The following is a 14,558-nucleotide window of genomic DNA, read 5'->3' as shown; positions in this document are numbered from 1 at the left end:
ATGCATTTACTCTCAGCACCATGCGAGGTAGATGTACTTTACAAATGGAGAAACCGAGTACAGGAATGTAGACGGAATAAGGGAACACGAAATACAGTGCAAAATCAGGAACAAAACTCCAGCTTTTTCATTGAAGTCCACTTTGATGAGTGAAATGGTGTTTACCTTTAGAAAGCCCTTGAAGATATTGAATACAACCGAAACCAAGCTTTGAAAACAAACACCATACTTTGTATAAAAATATGGAAAGTAGCATGACTTGCTAAACAGTCTAGTATATAAAATAGCTAGAACTATATATATTAGTACAAATGAAGAAATGAAATCTAAATGGATTAAAGTATTAGCACCCTACAGTAAGTTTATTACATTGTTTTCTCCTGAGGAGTGTGATTCAGGCTAGTTGAGCAAAAGTGGTTTTACACCTTTTTTCCTTATCTTATTCAGAATTCCACCACCACTACCCCTCCTCCATCCCAAATCATTCCCTTCTCCAGGCTGTTCCAGATATTTTATATTTGCTCAACATAATTTTGAAGTAAGTAGTTTATTCCTACTGTATAAAGAGCTCCCAGGTCACCCACACAGAGTTCCATGATGACAAACAATTATGTTTCAAATTAATCACATTCTTTTCATAAATCCATACTAAAATAGGCCAAAACCAGTACTGCCAGTTCAGATCCAGTTTACTTATAGTTTTTCTTTGGGGGTTTAAGAAAACATGTTGTAATATCAGAAGTGACAACTTCAAGTCAGCCAACATTGCCATCCTAATTACAAAGTGTAATACTGTAGATTCCTAAAATCAGAACCATAGAAACAAAACTAGAAATTTTTTTGCTGTAAACAGCTGTCTAAGCAAAACAAGATGTTGTGCAGAAAAGGTACTAGTCCTCCAAGAAGTATTTGGTTTTTTGCTTTTAATTTTTGTACTGGTTGAACAATCACTGCAGTATTTTGTTACTCAGAAAAACTGTATGAATTAATGAAAATAAGCAATATTTTATTTCAATACCAGATTTATGGTTTGTGTGTTACACTGGGGCTGGTTTGACTGATATTAAACAGATATGTTTGAAACACAAAATAACATAAATTAGACATGCCATGAGACATGTACAATTAATTTCTACTAAAATGTGGATAATTAAACCCACTTCTACGCCAATTCTTTTACACTTTTAATGGTGATAGTGACTAGTATTTTAGTAAGAGGGTAAAATTCAATAAAATGTACAAGGACAGCCATACAACTCAAAAATACTGTTTGCACAGCTTCCAATTCCACTGTGAAAATACACCCCCTCCAAAATAGAAATAGGCACTTCATCTTTAAAAATGAAGCACTCTTTTGTTCTTCAGTCATCATCAACAGTTGGCTTGATTGTCACTCCTCTTCTGATCTGACCCCAACCAATTAAACTGCGAACAGAAAAACAGTTTATATTACTTTTAATAGTAGGCAGAAATATCCTGGATAAGTCAACATCCTTCTGTTGTTCTTATGCCTTCAGTTCTTACATTTTGCATTTTCTCCATTTGTCTCCCACCCAGAACATCCTACAGGATCTAAGACTAGTTAGTGGAAACACAGAATAGAAAAGGGCGAGGGACAGAGGAGATTTGTAACCAGCTAAGAATGTACCCTTGAACAATAAGACGAAAATCTGAAAATGTTATAACTCATGCTGTCCTGGTGGATTGTAAATCTATTCACAACTTGATCTCTTTCACCTATGCCTGAAGTGCTGCATTACTTTCAAATAGAAATGAAAATGAAAATTCAGACAAGATGAGCAGTAAGATTACAAACAGCTGTAACTCTCAATCAACATGTAACCTGTGATAGTAACTCAACTCAGGCAAGTTCTACAATTTATACTCAGTAAAATTAAGGCCTTTTTTATAGGCCACTGTTGCCTCAGAAAAATATGCTTGTAAAAAAAAATTCAGAATATGTCCATTTCCACAGTCTGCAGGCAGTCCATATTATTAATACAACTGTCTTCAACACCTTTCCAGTTTCTGGGAAGGAGATACACATCTCAATTGCATCTCCAACTTGCTAAGCAGTAGAGCCTGTCTTAGGACACCACCAAAGGAACTGAAGTATATTAACTCAGCATTTCCCACTTTTTAGTACTGTATCCGTAGGTCATAACTTGTCAACCTTTAGGTTAACTGATCCTTGGAACCACTAGCGTATCCCATTTGCTGTTTAACCTCTTTCTATGCCTCTATATATTTACTGTCTATTTTATACCTCCTTTTTGCCTCTTGCTTTCTCACTCTCTTTCATATTTTCAGTACTCCATTGCCTCAGGCTGCAAGTTCCCTTTCTCAGTACCAGCTGTATATTATCTTTACTCCAAATGGATTTCATTATGCTGCTCTTCCCAGTTTGCCTTATTTCCCTTTTCTCAGCTTCTAGTTTCCTTACATTGTCTCTTTTGTCTTTTTGATACAGCATAGGAGTCAACTTTTCATAAATATCTTTACACTACTTGCCCACCCCATAATCCAGAGACAGGTAGGCTTTGGGACAAAATATGGTCATGTTTTTCAACTGGGAAGTAATCTACAAAAGCAACAAAAGACATATTAAAATTTGCACAGGCTATCAGTCTATAGCTCAAAAAATAAGAAGCAAAATTTCCAATATAGTTTCTCTCTTCCTTCTGCTTTACCTGATTTAATTTGGGTCCTGCCTTTTTTTTTTTCCCCTCCCGTTCAAGACATTTTATCTTTTGCCTTGGTTTGGTTTGTTTTTCAGGGAAAAATCTCTTCCCTAATTTGTCATCTTGCTGAGACAGCAAGCACTAAATTCCTGTCTACGCTTTCTTATTATCTGAAAAAGAAACATGCATCCATGGATATTTAAAGCTCGGTTCCTTTTCATAGAGATTTCTTGTAAAAACGGCTATGCTCTCTTATACTACAAGGACTGTGCAGAGCCAACAAATCTAAATATCCTTATGTTCTTATTCATGGAGGCTTATGGAACATGTAACAGGTACAGTATCATAATCATCTAAAAAAAGAGTCTGGCACTATGATTAAAATGAAACATAACCAATTCTGTTCATAATTGTCAGCCTCCAGATGCTTCTGTGCAGTCAGACGTTTTATATTTATAATTTGAATGGGTCAAACTAGTTGAGAATATATTTCTCTGCTCATAGTACATAAAATGCCTGAACCTCAGAACATCCCTTCTCCATTTCCCTGCTGCTACTTTCAGGTTGCACTGAAAATCACGTCCAGCTCCACGGGCAGAACATCACGGATTGAGGTGTGTATAAAGACAGGTTTTGGCTTAGCATTATTAGAACTTTCAACTCCCTCTGCCAAGATTGCCATGCTGTGAATTGAGCTCACAGCAGGCAGTTTTGGCAACAAACCAGGACCCTGAGGTGTTTCCTTGTCTGTTAACTAACATGTACCCACCCAATCATAATGTTTGTTTAAAAAAAAGAGGCCAGCAATGAAAGGAAGCATTCCATGATAATGGTGCCAATATGTTAGGAGAATCCAGAGGAATTTTTAAAACAGACATGCACTTACCTATTCCAGAAGAAAAGCAGATCCATGTATTTTTTTGTTAACAATATAGCAACCACGTACTCTACCAATTTAGGACCAACTTACCGCCAGTGTTTCTCAACTCTTCGACTCAGGGCAATTTTTTCTCCCACTTCTGTGCATACAGGGTTAGTCAGCACAATCTTCCCCAAATCAGCCTTTACTGCACTGACTCTCCCTCCAGTAGATAAGGATCCTATGTTTACCATTAAAACTTCATTCTTCGATAATTTTTGCACCTGAAGACAGACACACAAAACTCTGAAACATAAGCTTTAGTACTAAAAAAAAATACCACAGACAGCCTCGAGCATCTTCTGATACCTTCTTGCCACAAAACAAAGATATAGCTTAGAAATACTGTAAATAGACACACACACAAACCATGCACAGCACTGTCAGTGCATAAAGGTTTATATGCAAAAGGACAAACACATAAAGATGCTGTACATGTAGTTCTTTGGGTTGTTGGTATGATGTATTCTCTTGGGATTTCTCTATATTTTCTATAAAATATACTGATGATTGCACATACTGTATTAAAAGCACAAAAAGTCAGACATTGCTACAAACTGTGATGTTATACCATTCTTTTAATTAATTTGTGTATTCTCACCTTATGCCTACATACAACAGAATTATCAAAAATGATTCATTTCACAGGATAAGAGCGCACTGAACCACTTCCCTTACTGTGGCATGAGGCAGTTTATAGCTTTAAATGCTAACAGGGGAAACTATGATCTTTTAGTTGATTTGTGTAAAACGGATCATGTAACAGAAGTCTGTGCTGTGCCTCAAATTCAGTTTCTTTTCAACTACAGTATTTCAAAAATACTTAGCTTTAAAAAGTTCTTCAGAGAGAAAATCTACAAAAAGCATGTAAGTAGGAAGTAGATCAGTATGTGTATTGCACAAATGAATAGGGTGATAGCAAATAGTATGTTTAGAAGAACACTTAGACACATAAATACTTCATGCTACTTTAAATGACTGATATGAATTCCTACTCCTCTGAAAAGCATTCTTGTAATAAAGAAGCAGATTAGTTTAGTGACAAGCTTATATCAAAGGGCAGACAAAATTGCTATATAAGATGAAAGAAATGTATTCATTAATGAAACTTAGCACAAGCAGCAAAATCAGGAAAAACAAAAGGAGGGGTACAGACCTTTGCAGCTTTCTTGTCTCCTTCAGTGCGCACCCCTAATAGTCGCCTCAGCAGGAAATAGGAAATTTCTAGCTCTGTAAATATTTCTGGCAGTGCCCCAACTGCACCAAGCACTTGGCCTACCATTCGGTCAGCTCGGCACAGAGTTGGGTCAATCTTAGTGCCAACACCTACAACGCAACAAGGAAAGGCACAAGGAGTAATTGCAAGGTAGTTGTCACTTTAATGTATTAAAATATTTGAAGGAGATCTAAAAACAGCAAACTGAAAATGTACTGGGAATTCCCTATTACCTGGACAGCATTTTCAGAATGTCAGCAAGACTGTGAGCTCTATCTAAACAGATGAAGAAATATTCTACCGTTAAAGCCGGTACAACTAACAGTGCAAATTGATCTGCATTGGCCAGTGACATTCAGGAAAATTATTTATAGTTTAAATATCCAGTTTTCACACCAACCCTCTCTCTCTCTATATGAATTATTTAAAATTGCTCATAGTATCTTTGTTGATTACACTGAAATTCATTGCTGAATGAAACCAAGTGTTTTCAATAAGCATGAAGGAATAAATATTTTAATAAGATAATATTCTTACCTATAAGACCTCCTGGAGCAGCATATTGTAGATCATTGTGTTCAGCAAAGAGTGACACAATTTTGGAAAAGATTGGCTTGCACATGAGTTTCCCTTCACTGTCCTTGGACACAATACCAGGCCGCACCTCAATTTCCTGGCCCACCTAATCACAAATGTGAAAAAGGGATTAACTGGCTGTTTCACAGGAACACAAAACTAACTAGTCACAGATAAAACTTACATATCCAAAGATCTATTTTTTATACAAGTCCTTGGCTGTGGGCTACTGTAGAACTTCTAGGATTTCTGTTGCACTGTTAACTGCAAACTGAACAATACTTACAGCCAATGTGACAACTGATTTTCTTTTCAATACAATTTATAAAACTGCTTTAGGAAAGAATCTTTATCTGCAATAATTCCAACATATAAATTTTAGTTAATTTTTTAAACACTGTATTTAATTTAGAAGTATTTCAGCCCTGAGAAACATTGAGTTAATTCACTCAGTGTAACTGATCAGCATCAATGCACTGCAAAACAAAGAAAACACTAGCTGTATAAATGTTCAAAGATGCAGTCTACCCTCCAGCCTAGAAGAGCAACTTTTAAAATTTCCATCTATTGATGGAAAGCAAGCAAAATAAAAAAATTAAAATATACAGAATACTTAAGTGGGGAAGCGAGACCTGTGAGAACCCACACATACTCCTCAGGTACTTGTGAAGTTCTTTTGCTCTTTTCTACCCTGCAATAATTGATCAAGTCAAAGTGGTAGGACAGGAAAAAAATAGCCTCTTCAATTTTGTAAGTGATTAAATCAGTATAGTTATTAGCAACAGGTTAGATTACAATAACAAAAATATATTTAAAAAATTAAAACTAGTGCTTCTTGTTCTGGTATCTTAAAACTTGAAAGTAAAAATGAGGTACAGACAGGAAGGATAAGTGCCACCTGACTGTATTTGAGTTTTAAAAACCAAATTCATTATATAGATTCATTTTGTACTAAGCATGGAAAAACTCTACTCATTATTGTAACTAAAAATCTCTAGTCGAGAAAAGGTTACCTTTAAGACACCCTTTAGAATACTGCCACCAGCTACTCCTCCCTTAAGGTCATCAACTTCACAGCCAGGCTTGTTGACATCAAAAGATCTAATTACTGAAAAGAATAGACAATGACCAGATTTATTTTTAATATCAGATTTTTAAATAGTGTCTTTCTTTAGCAACTCTGATTGCTTCTCTATTCTTACGAAAGTATACACATATTTATAAATATTACAATTGTAATGATGAACATTTTATTCCCAATTTTTATTCCCAATACAGTTGATTTTGTTCTCAAAACCATTTAAGCTGCTCATATACATAAATTTTTGTTTGCCTAGGAGAAAGCAACTTAACCATCAATATCTAAAAAAGAAAGTAACGATACAAAACCCCTGCAATATTCACAATGCCAACTGTGAATACCAGAACCTTCGTTTAATGTAGTCATAGTGAATACTGTGACCTTGATTTAATGTGGTCAATTTTTAAGCATTCTAAGTATGTTTTGTATGACTCCTATAGTTTATTTGGAAAAAAAGACAAATCAATTCATTGTAGTGGAACTGAATTTCATAACACGCTGGAGAAGAACTGAGACTTTGACAATTGTAACCAGGGAACAAGAGACTAACACAAAAAATCTGATTAACCTATCTATAAGATTTTCATGGAAATAATTTAACTATCAAATTCATCAGTTTTTCTGTACTTTTAAAATCAAAATTAAATTCATAACAATGAAAGGAATGTTTTTAAGATACAGATAAATTTCTCATCTCTATTGCATTTTAGTGCTGTCATATGCACAGAATACACACAAAACCAACAGCAATTAAGAGAACAAACAATACAGCTTCCAGAAAATATGCAAGTTTTAAAATAAGAGCACCCTAAATATTCTTTTAGAATCCACCTCTTTTTAGGGCACTCAGCAAGATGACATTCTAAGTGTAGGTACCTTCAGTCAGTGGTTGGCCACAAAAGCCCAGACCTGAGCATTTACATACCAATAAGCCTTGGTTCAGATGTGAAGTCTCGCAAAGGGACTGGGATTTTCTTCACTATGTACTCACAAACTACCTCAATGTTGTATTTCAACTGTGCTGAGATTGGAATTATTGGAGCCCCTTCTGCAACTGTACCTAAAACAAAATCAAGTTCAACATCAAGCTTCAAGAAGAGTATTTACAGCAACACGACCAAGCGATTTGTGATTGTTAAAAACACCAGTGAATTTCACGGCGTGTATCTCCCAAAGCAGTATCAAAGCATTTATCCTTCCCTTCAATGTTTTAACTCAAATCAGCCACACCTACTTTTCAAGGCATTCTGAACACTGTGCAAGATAATTTTCCACTCCAGGGGAAAATTCACTTCCTACATTGTGATCAGAAATATTCTTAAGATTTCCTCAGAGAGATTTGATATCTCAGTGTTTGACACATCTGTACTAATGTTACAGTCAGATTTCATTCTGACAAACTAAGTTTCCTGTCAATTTAATGATCTATGTTTTCCCAGTTTTGCAACGCAAGTATGTATTTTAGAAAAACCCTAATTTTATGAAAGGATGCATTTAGTTTTCCAGGTTTGTTAAATATTACTAGTTTTAATTATATCTGTGTTTCTTGTGCTAACTCCAGTTCTCAAACTCCAAATTTACACATCAAGCCACTCTGACAGAGCTGTTATGAACAGTTTTTGCAAGGAAACAATTATGAATTACAAAAAAAAAAAAAGAGCCATTGGCTACTTCTGAGGGTGACAATCCAATTTTGCAGCTTGTCACATACCTCAGCTAATGCAGATAAACGGAAAGCAGTGGAAGCTCCTAGGAAAGATGAAACCCAGAGCACTAAAGTTCAGCAGAACTTTACAGAGTAGGATAACACTGCCCAAACTGGATTTACAGAGATACATGAAAGACCAATCTTTTGTGATTAGATAAAAGAAATTAACACATCTACATCTACAAGGTGCCTCTAACAAGTATTGCTTCCTTCTTTCCTGTGCTGCACTAAAATCACAGTAAAATCTCTACCAAAGAAACAACCCAAGAAGAAACCACAAATGCAGTGAAAGCTACTAGATAAAAACCATTGCTATCAGTTTTACATCAAGAGCTCTGACCAACAGCATTATCACTCTTGTACTTAAACAGTACAGTAAGAAGCACAACTCCAGTGGTCTAGTTTCCATATTAACAAATTATGTACATCAGCATTGTCTAAGAGGAGCTTTTCTATAAACATAGAAAACCCACTGTATCCATGTCTCAACAATGAATTTCAACCACTGACTGGATTTCTGCTCTTGAAAACTTACCTTGTACAAATGCAAGGATCTGCTCATACTGTTCTTTAGCCTGGCTCTCCTTCACCAAATCAATCTTATTCTGTAGAATCAAGATGTGCTTCAGTTTCATGATTTCTATAGCAGCTAGATGTTCTGAGGTCTGAGGTTGAGGGCATGACTCATTACCAGCTGAAAGAAGAGAAGTGACTGCAATATAGAAACTATAAAGATATAAAAAACTTCTACAGTTAGGACATCTACTTTCTACTGCATCTTTATAAAAACAAACAAACAAACAAAAAAGACAGTTGTCTCTCAGTAAGCTACATGTGAAGCAATCAAGTCAATAAGCACCTATTCTCCCCCATAACTGTTGGTTGTAGCATCTGCACAATGTTTGACAGGTGAGAGGTTGCCAGAGTGGTTCCCTCGTTCCACTTGCTCCCAGAAGAAACACCCATCTACAGTTTCCAAAGATATTAACAGGCTAACTTGTGTCTACTTGACTTACTCCATCCTTTAGCTCTTCAGACATCTCAGTACCGACTGTAGCATAATGGACAATTCACATTTTAAGAAAAATCTTACAACTTTCTTATCAGTAAAGCCATAAAAATGCCAAGATCCACAAACTCTGTAATACAATAATTAGATCCATTATGTGAATAGGGTTGCCATCAGTATGGTTTGGATTTCAGCCATCTAAGAAGCCAGCTTTGGCCTGATGTGCCATTATGGTGGTTAATCTCACTTGAAGTTTGGTCTATCACACTTTCTAGAGCTAAAGAGGTGGAAGAAATGACTAATGTCCTAAAGACACACAAAAATCAGAACTAAAATTGTCTGAATCAACTTAAATCTCCTGTACCTTAATTTTGCCTGTATTTCTCTGGGTTTACTGTTTCTACTCTTGTTTGCGGACTCTCCTGGATGGTAAAGACTACATACATATTTAAAGGAAACTGAACCTTCAGAGAAACTCAAAATGTACTTGCAGCTAATCTATCTGCATAAAAAGATATAATTTTTACTGTACTATACTCAAGGTTTCATCTTACCTAACTAATCTTCCCATGGGGCCAGCTACCAGACTAGTTTAAAACAACTCAGTTTGCTAGAGTACATTGTCCTTGTACCATCACTTTATTTTCTTTAACACATCCCAACTGCATTCACTTAACTGTTCACCACATCCCAATAGATTTTAAAGCCCATATAAAGTTGCTTCATGATACTAAAAACCAGACCTCTGCTTTTGTGTAGCAATTGTTACCTATCAACAGTAAAGCTGCATCCATTACTGCTGCACCGTTCAACATTGTAGCCATCAAAATATCATGGCCAGGACAATCCACAAAAGAGACATGCCTGTTATAGGAGAAGGTGAAAAAGAAGTCCAAAAGTCAATTACCAACAGTTCCTCTGATTGATTTATGTGAGTGAATAGGCAGACACAGAAGTTAAAAGCATCCTTAAAATAGACAGATAAACATTTTGAGACAGATGCTAAGAAGCAATACCTTAAAAGTATTTTCAAGAAAGTCCTAAAAGAACACAAAGACTACTGAATGGCTACTGAATACTTTTTCTGAGTTTTAAGATTTAATACCATATATCCATATTAGGTACTGCTTTAATATTTCACCAATTTACTTGTAAATTAGACTAGAGTTAAATGCACCAGAATAAAAAAAACAAAACCAACCCAACCTACCACCACCCACCCAAAACCCAACAAACATACCACATGGGATTTCCTTTATCTCTTTTAAAAGACATCTCCCATTCTCCAATTTTAGGAAATCATGCATCTTTAGGTACATGCTTATAACTGCACTTCACTTCTAAGATTTATCTACAAAGACAATGTTACATTTCCAACCTTACTATTTTATTGTGCAGACCATAATAATTGATTCGCTATGTTCCTTCCTGAACCTATCCAGTGAAGAATTCTTGTTTCCTAGTTGCATGCCACCAAAAACCAAGGGACTAATTTGCTTCTTTGCTGATAATGTTAAATATCTACTACAAGCAGAAAACCAGGGGGATAAAGAACACAGAGCTTTTAACCGGTAGTTTTGCAATGGCTGCCTGCCTGTCACAGTTAATCTTGGTAAGCACTCTGTGTATTTTATCATAAGCATGAACTAAGAATCTTGTTGTACCACCCAAGGCAGTTTAGACAACACCTTAGATCAAGGGTGTCCCCCACCTCAGAATGTGCCATAACAACCCCTTCAGCTTACAGCCTAATCCTGACTGTTCTCCGTTATGCAACGGGAAGTAAAGACAATTTATTCCAGTCATTTACAGCTGTTACCTGACTAGCTTAAAGTTCCCTTTGGTGCCAGGAATATCTGTAGGGAACTCATCTGGGGTGCTACTTCCACAGGATCGGTAACACTCTGGTCGAGAACAGCTTGGGTCATCCAGCTTGTAAATCTGTGATGTTTCAGAATTGGAAAAAAGTTTAGTTCCTCAAGGGTTAGTTACCTGTAAGCTCACATCCACCCTGAAATACATCAGTAAAGTATTTGATGCAGTAACAACTCACCTTTGCATTAGCATAACCCAGCTTGATTGTGATATTTCTTTCCAGTTCATTTTTAAATCTGACAGTATGAACTCCAGATATAGCTTTGACTACTGTTGACTTTCCATGGGCTACATGACCAATTGTACCTGTGTTTTAAAAGGAAATGTTTGTCAATAAATCATTGTTTAGTTTTGTGCAATGTTCCATTATTATCAACACACAATTACTCCAAATTCTTCATGGCAGGTAAGTCCAGAGTCCCCATCACAAGTACATACAGGGTTTGTCATCATTTTGGTTTTAAACAAACAAAAAAATTGAGCTCCCAATGGACAGACCTTGCATTTTTATGAAACTCATTTCAATGCTCAATTTCAAGGTAAAATAAACTTTGCTTTAGCAACTATTCCCCACTCCATTCAACTGTGTTCCTGAAGTAAAATAGGTGCTTTTCAAGTCAAAACGGTTTAACATATTTCTAAAACTACTATGTAACTGTTTCAGTAAGAACCTTTAAAGTGTTGCCTTATAGGCACCATCTGCTACTGCAGGAGGACCAAAAAGAGTCACATTAATGCACCCCTCTTTTTTATAAGTTTGTTTTTACCTATATTAATTGTTGCTTGTCTGCTGATGACTTCTGGTGAAAGAGGCGTCAACTTGGTCACATCCTGTATAAGGGAGATTTTAGAATTTATTCATCTTGTATATAAGTGTTTAGAAAGTATTATGTGTATTTCCTTAAAAATTATCCAATAGTTCTATTCAGCAAAATCCAAGCAAGCTCCTTGAAATAATTCTAGATATGCATTCCAGTTTTTTATGTGTGTGAAATAAGACAAAAAGTGAACCAATTTTTGCCTGTAAATCAGTACAGGCTGCAACCCAAAGCCCTGACTGTAAATCGGTGTCGGTTGCAGGGTGTTACAGATGGGGGTAAACAAAACAAAAAACCTCTAAAGAAGCTCCAACAAAAAACCCCAAACCCTTACATACTCCCAAACCTAAATGACACATACCAGGCAAATTCCAGTTACTTTTCAATGGGTTACATGATGAATTGCACTGATGTTTTAAAAACAAAGCTTTGTCAATAAACAGTTGTTTAATTGGTGTAAGGTCCCATTACAGCCAATATATAATGACAACTATCACTTTGGAGTCCGTAGGTGCAGAGACTTCATTATTATAATGGATTTTTAATGGCTATTTTTTCCTCAAATATTGTTATTGCAACTTGAGGTACCAGACAGAAATTCTGCTGTCCTTAATAGTCTGTTGTGTGAACCCACTGGTAGCCACGGTCACAGTAAAAAACTTACAAATACAGTCTGTATAGATAAAGAGACAACTCTAGATGAGTTGGTTTGGGTTTTTTAAAGCTGTTTGTCCAAATAATGGACAAGTGTTGAAATCCACTGAACTGTTGCTCTGTACTACTTTTGAAACTGTTAACAGCTACTTTCCATCCTGCACTGAATTCATATGGATGAGGTGCTCAGTTCAAGCAACAATTCAGGCAAAAGACTCCTCAGCGCAGGCTAAGATATAAATATTTTGCTAAGATACAAATAACACGCACACTAAATCACATATTGTTCACACTGTTACATGCATAATGATCAAATAAACACATCTGTGCAACAATGTAAGCTCACTCCTTCTGTTCTCAAGTATTACGCCAATAAAATGTTCACGTTCAATACAAACCAAGTCTTGAACGCTTAAGACACACAATTAAATGTGTATTTCTTGTATATCGAACTGAAAAGCACTGCCCTGCGATGGGAACGTGACCTGTAGATGGCACCATGTGGCCGGGGGACAAGCACGTCAGCGTGATGCAATTTCTGCCACCACGAGAACTCTTCCTGTACAATTGTGCATGCAGGGAGTTTTTTTGGCAAAACTGATAGAAGGCCATGCTCAGCAATAAGCTGCAGTCAGCTGTAAGCACTCAAGAGCCCAAAAGGGGCAGGAGAGACCGTAAAGGTAATTCCTGCTGACTTCCCAGCTAGTCCTATCCGTGCCTTTTCTGACTGGGAAATGGGATGGTCAACAATGAGAGGAAGTAAAGAAACTTTCTGAGATGACCAACACGCTCACTATAGCACAAAGAGAATTCCCGTGCTCAAACCCGGAGAACATCGAACACTATTACTGTACACACAAATAGTCTGTTCTGGGCGGGCAGCAACAGGATTTTCGAGTAGTTTTGTCAGCACAGAGGTGTAATAAGTGAGACAGACTAGGAGAGACACTTAACAGGCAAGATCACCGCAGGCTGGACTCGATGATCTCAGAGGTCTTTTCCAACCTAACTGATGCTCTGATTTTCTGAACTGATTTTCTTGGTAGATCTTAATAACCAAGAAATTTTGCTTGGCAAACCAACCAAGGCAGGGCTGGCAGCCTATCCCTCGAGCCTGGTGGGGACACACAGCACCAAATTATGGTTCTACTTCGGAGAGAGAAGAGCCTTTAGTACCACATAACAGGACAGCCCTTAGAAAGGGAAAAGCGCACCCACCACTGAGACATAAAAGCTCTGCTCGCACAGGTGGGACGCCGAGACTCGCACTCGCCTCACCCGGGCGCCCCACACCCACTGCGACCGGCCCGACCTGCTCCCAGCGCCGCCGCTTCGACCGCGCCTGCCTCCCCTGCCCCGGCCCGGCCTCGCCGCTCTGCCCCTCGGCCTAGCCCCGCTGTGCTGCCCCTCGGCACAGCTCCAGAGCGCTGTCCCTCGGGCTCCCGCGCCCCCTCAGCGCGGCACGGCCGCGGCGGGGCCGGCAGGCGTCTCGAAACCCCTCGGCCTGCACCCCCCCCACACCCACCCAGAGCGGCCCGGCTGTCCCGGCTGTGCCCGCCGAGCCCCGGCAGCCGCCCCGGCGCCCCGCGAGTCTCACCAGCGTGCCCAGGTCCTGCCGGCTGAGGTGCGGCTGCCCCAGAGTCACTCCCGCCTCGTCCCCCGCCATCTTGGCCCGAGCAGGAAGTGAGGAGTCCCGCGCGGTCGCCTGACCGCCGGCTCCGCTCGGCGCCGCCGCCGCCGCCCCGCAGCCCCCGGCGCCCTCTGTCCCGCAGCGCGGCACCGGCCGGCCCGGGGACGGGCACTGGGCTGGGGAAACGACCGCGATCGGCGCTGCGGGGACACCGCCGGAGCCGCCGCGGGGCGGCAGCGGCTCAGGCGCGCCGCTGGGCAGCCCTGGGAAAGGTCCCCGCGGCCGCCCTCGCGCCGGGTGATGCAACCAGGGCCTGCGGCGGGGGCCTGAGCCGCGTGCGGCGGCGCGCGGGGCAAGGAGCGCGCGTGCGCGAGCGGCGGGTAGCGAGCGC

The 14,558-nt window shown here is 39.0% G+C and overlaps 1 protein-coding gene across 1 annotated transcript; it reads right to left on the bottom strand.

Annotated features, from left to right (window-relative positions):
• Window positions 1-528: 528 nt before the first annotated feature.
• EIF2S3 (eukaryotic translation initiation factor 2 subunit gamma) lies at window positions 529-14,254 on the bottom strand. Its single transcript, XM_027688958.1, has 12 exons — window positions 14,135-14,254; window positions 11,833-11,896; window positions 11,244-11,371; window positions 11,010-11,131; window positions 9,960-10,054; window positions 8,717-8,875; window positions 7,399-7,533; window positions 6,406-6,500; window positions 5,354-5,498; window positions 4,757-4,926; window positions 3,652-3,824; window positions 529-1,425 (listed from the first exon to the last, which is right to left on the bottom strand). Exons 1-12 carry the CDS (start codon window positions 14,201-14,203, stop codon window positions 1,362-1,364), a joined length of 1,419 nt encoding a protein of 472 aa, XP_027544759.1. The 5' UTR covers window positions 14,204-14,254; the 3' UTR covers window positions 529-1,361.
• Between the last annotated feature and the right edge of the window lie 304 nt (window positions 14,255-14,558).

The sequence above is a fragment of the Neopelma chrysocephalum genome, unplaced genomic scaffold (genome assembly GCF_003984885.1).
Source record: "Neopelma chrysocephalum unplaced genomic scaffold, ASM398488v2 Primary Assembly neopelma1_76, whole genome shotgun sequence".
Lineage (NCBI taxonomy): Eukaryota > Metazoa > Chordata > Aves > Passeriformes > Pipridae > Neopelma > Neopelma chrysocephalum.
This window is presented reverse-complemented; position numbering and strand designations above follow the sequence as displayed.

What these genes read in the sequence shown, in the direction of transcription:
- EIF2S3 (XM_027688958.1), bottom strand. Translation starts at nt 14,203, where the DNA reads ATGGCGGGGGACGAGGCGGGAGTGACTCTGGGGCAGCCGCACCTCAGC. An exon ending in TGGGTTATGCTAATGCAAAG is followed by an intron (nt 11,132 to 11,243) that starts GTGAGTTGTTAC and finishes GAAACATCACAG; the next exon opens with ATTTACAAGCTGGATGACCC. An exon ending in TTCTAAAGGGTGTCTTAAAG is followed by an intron (nt 5,499 to 6,405) that starts GTAACCTTTTCT and finishes ATTTGTGATTAG; the next exon opens with GTGGGCCAGGAAATTGAGGT.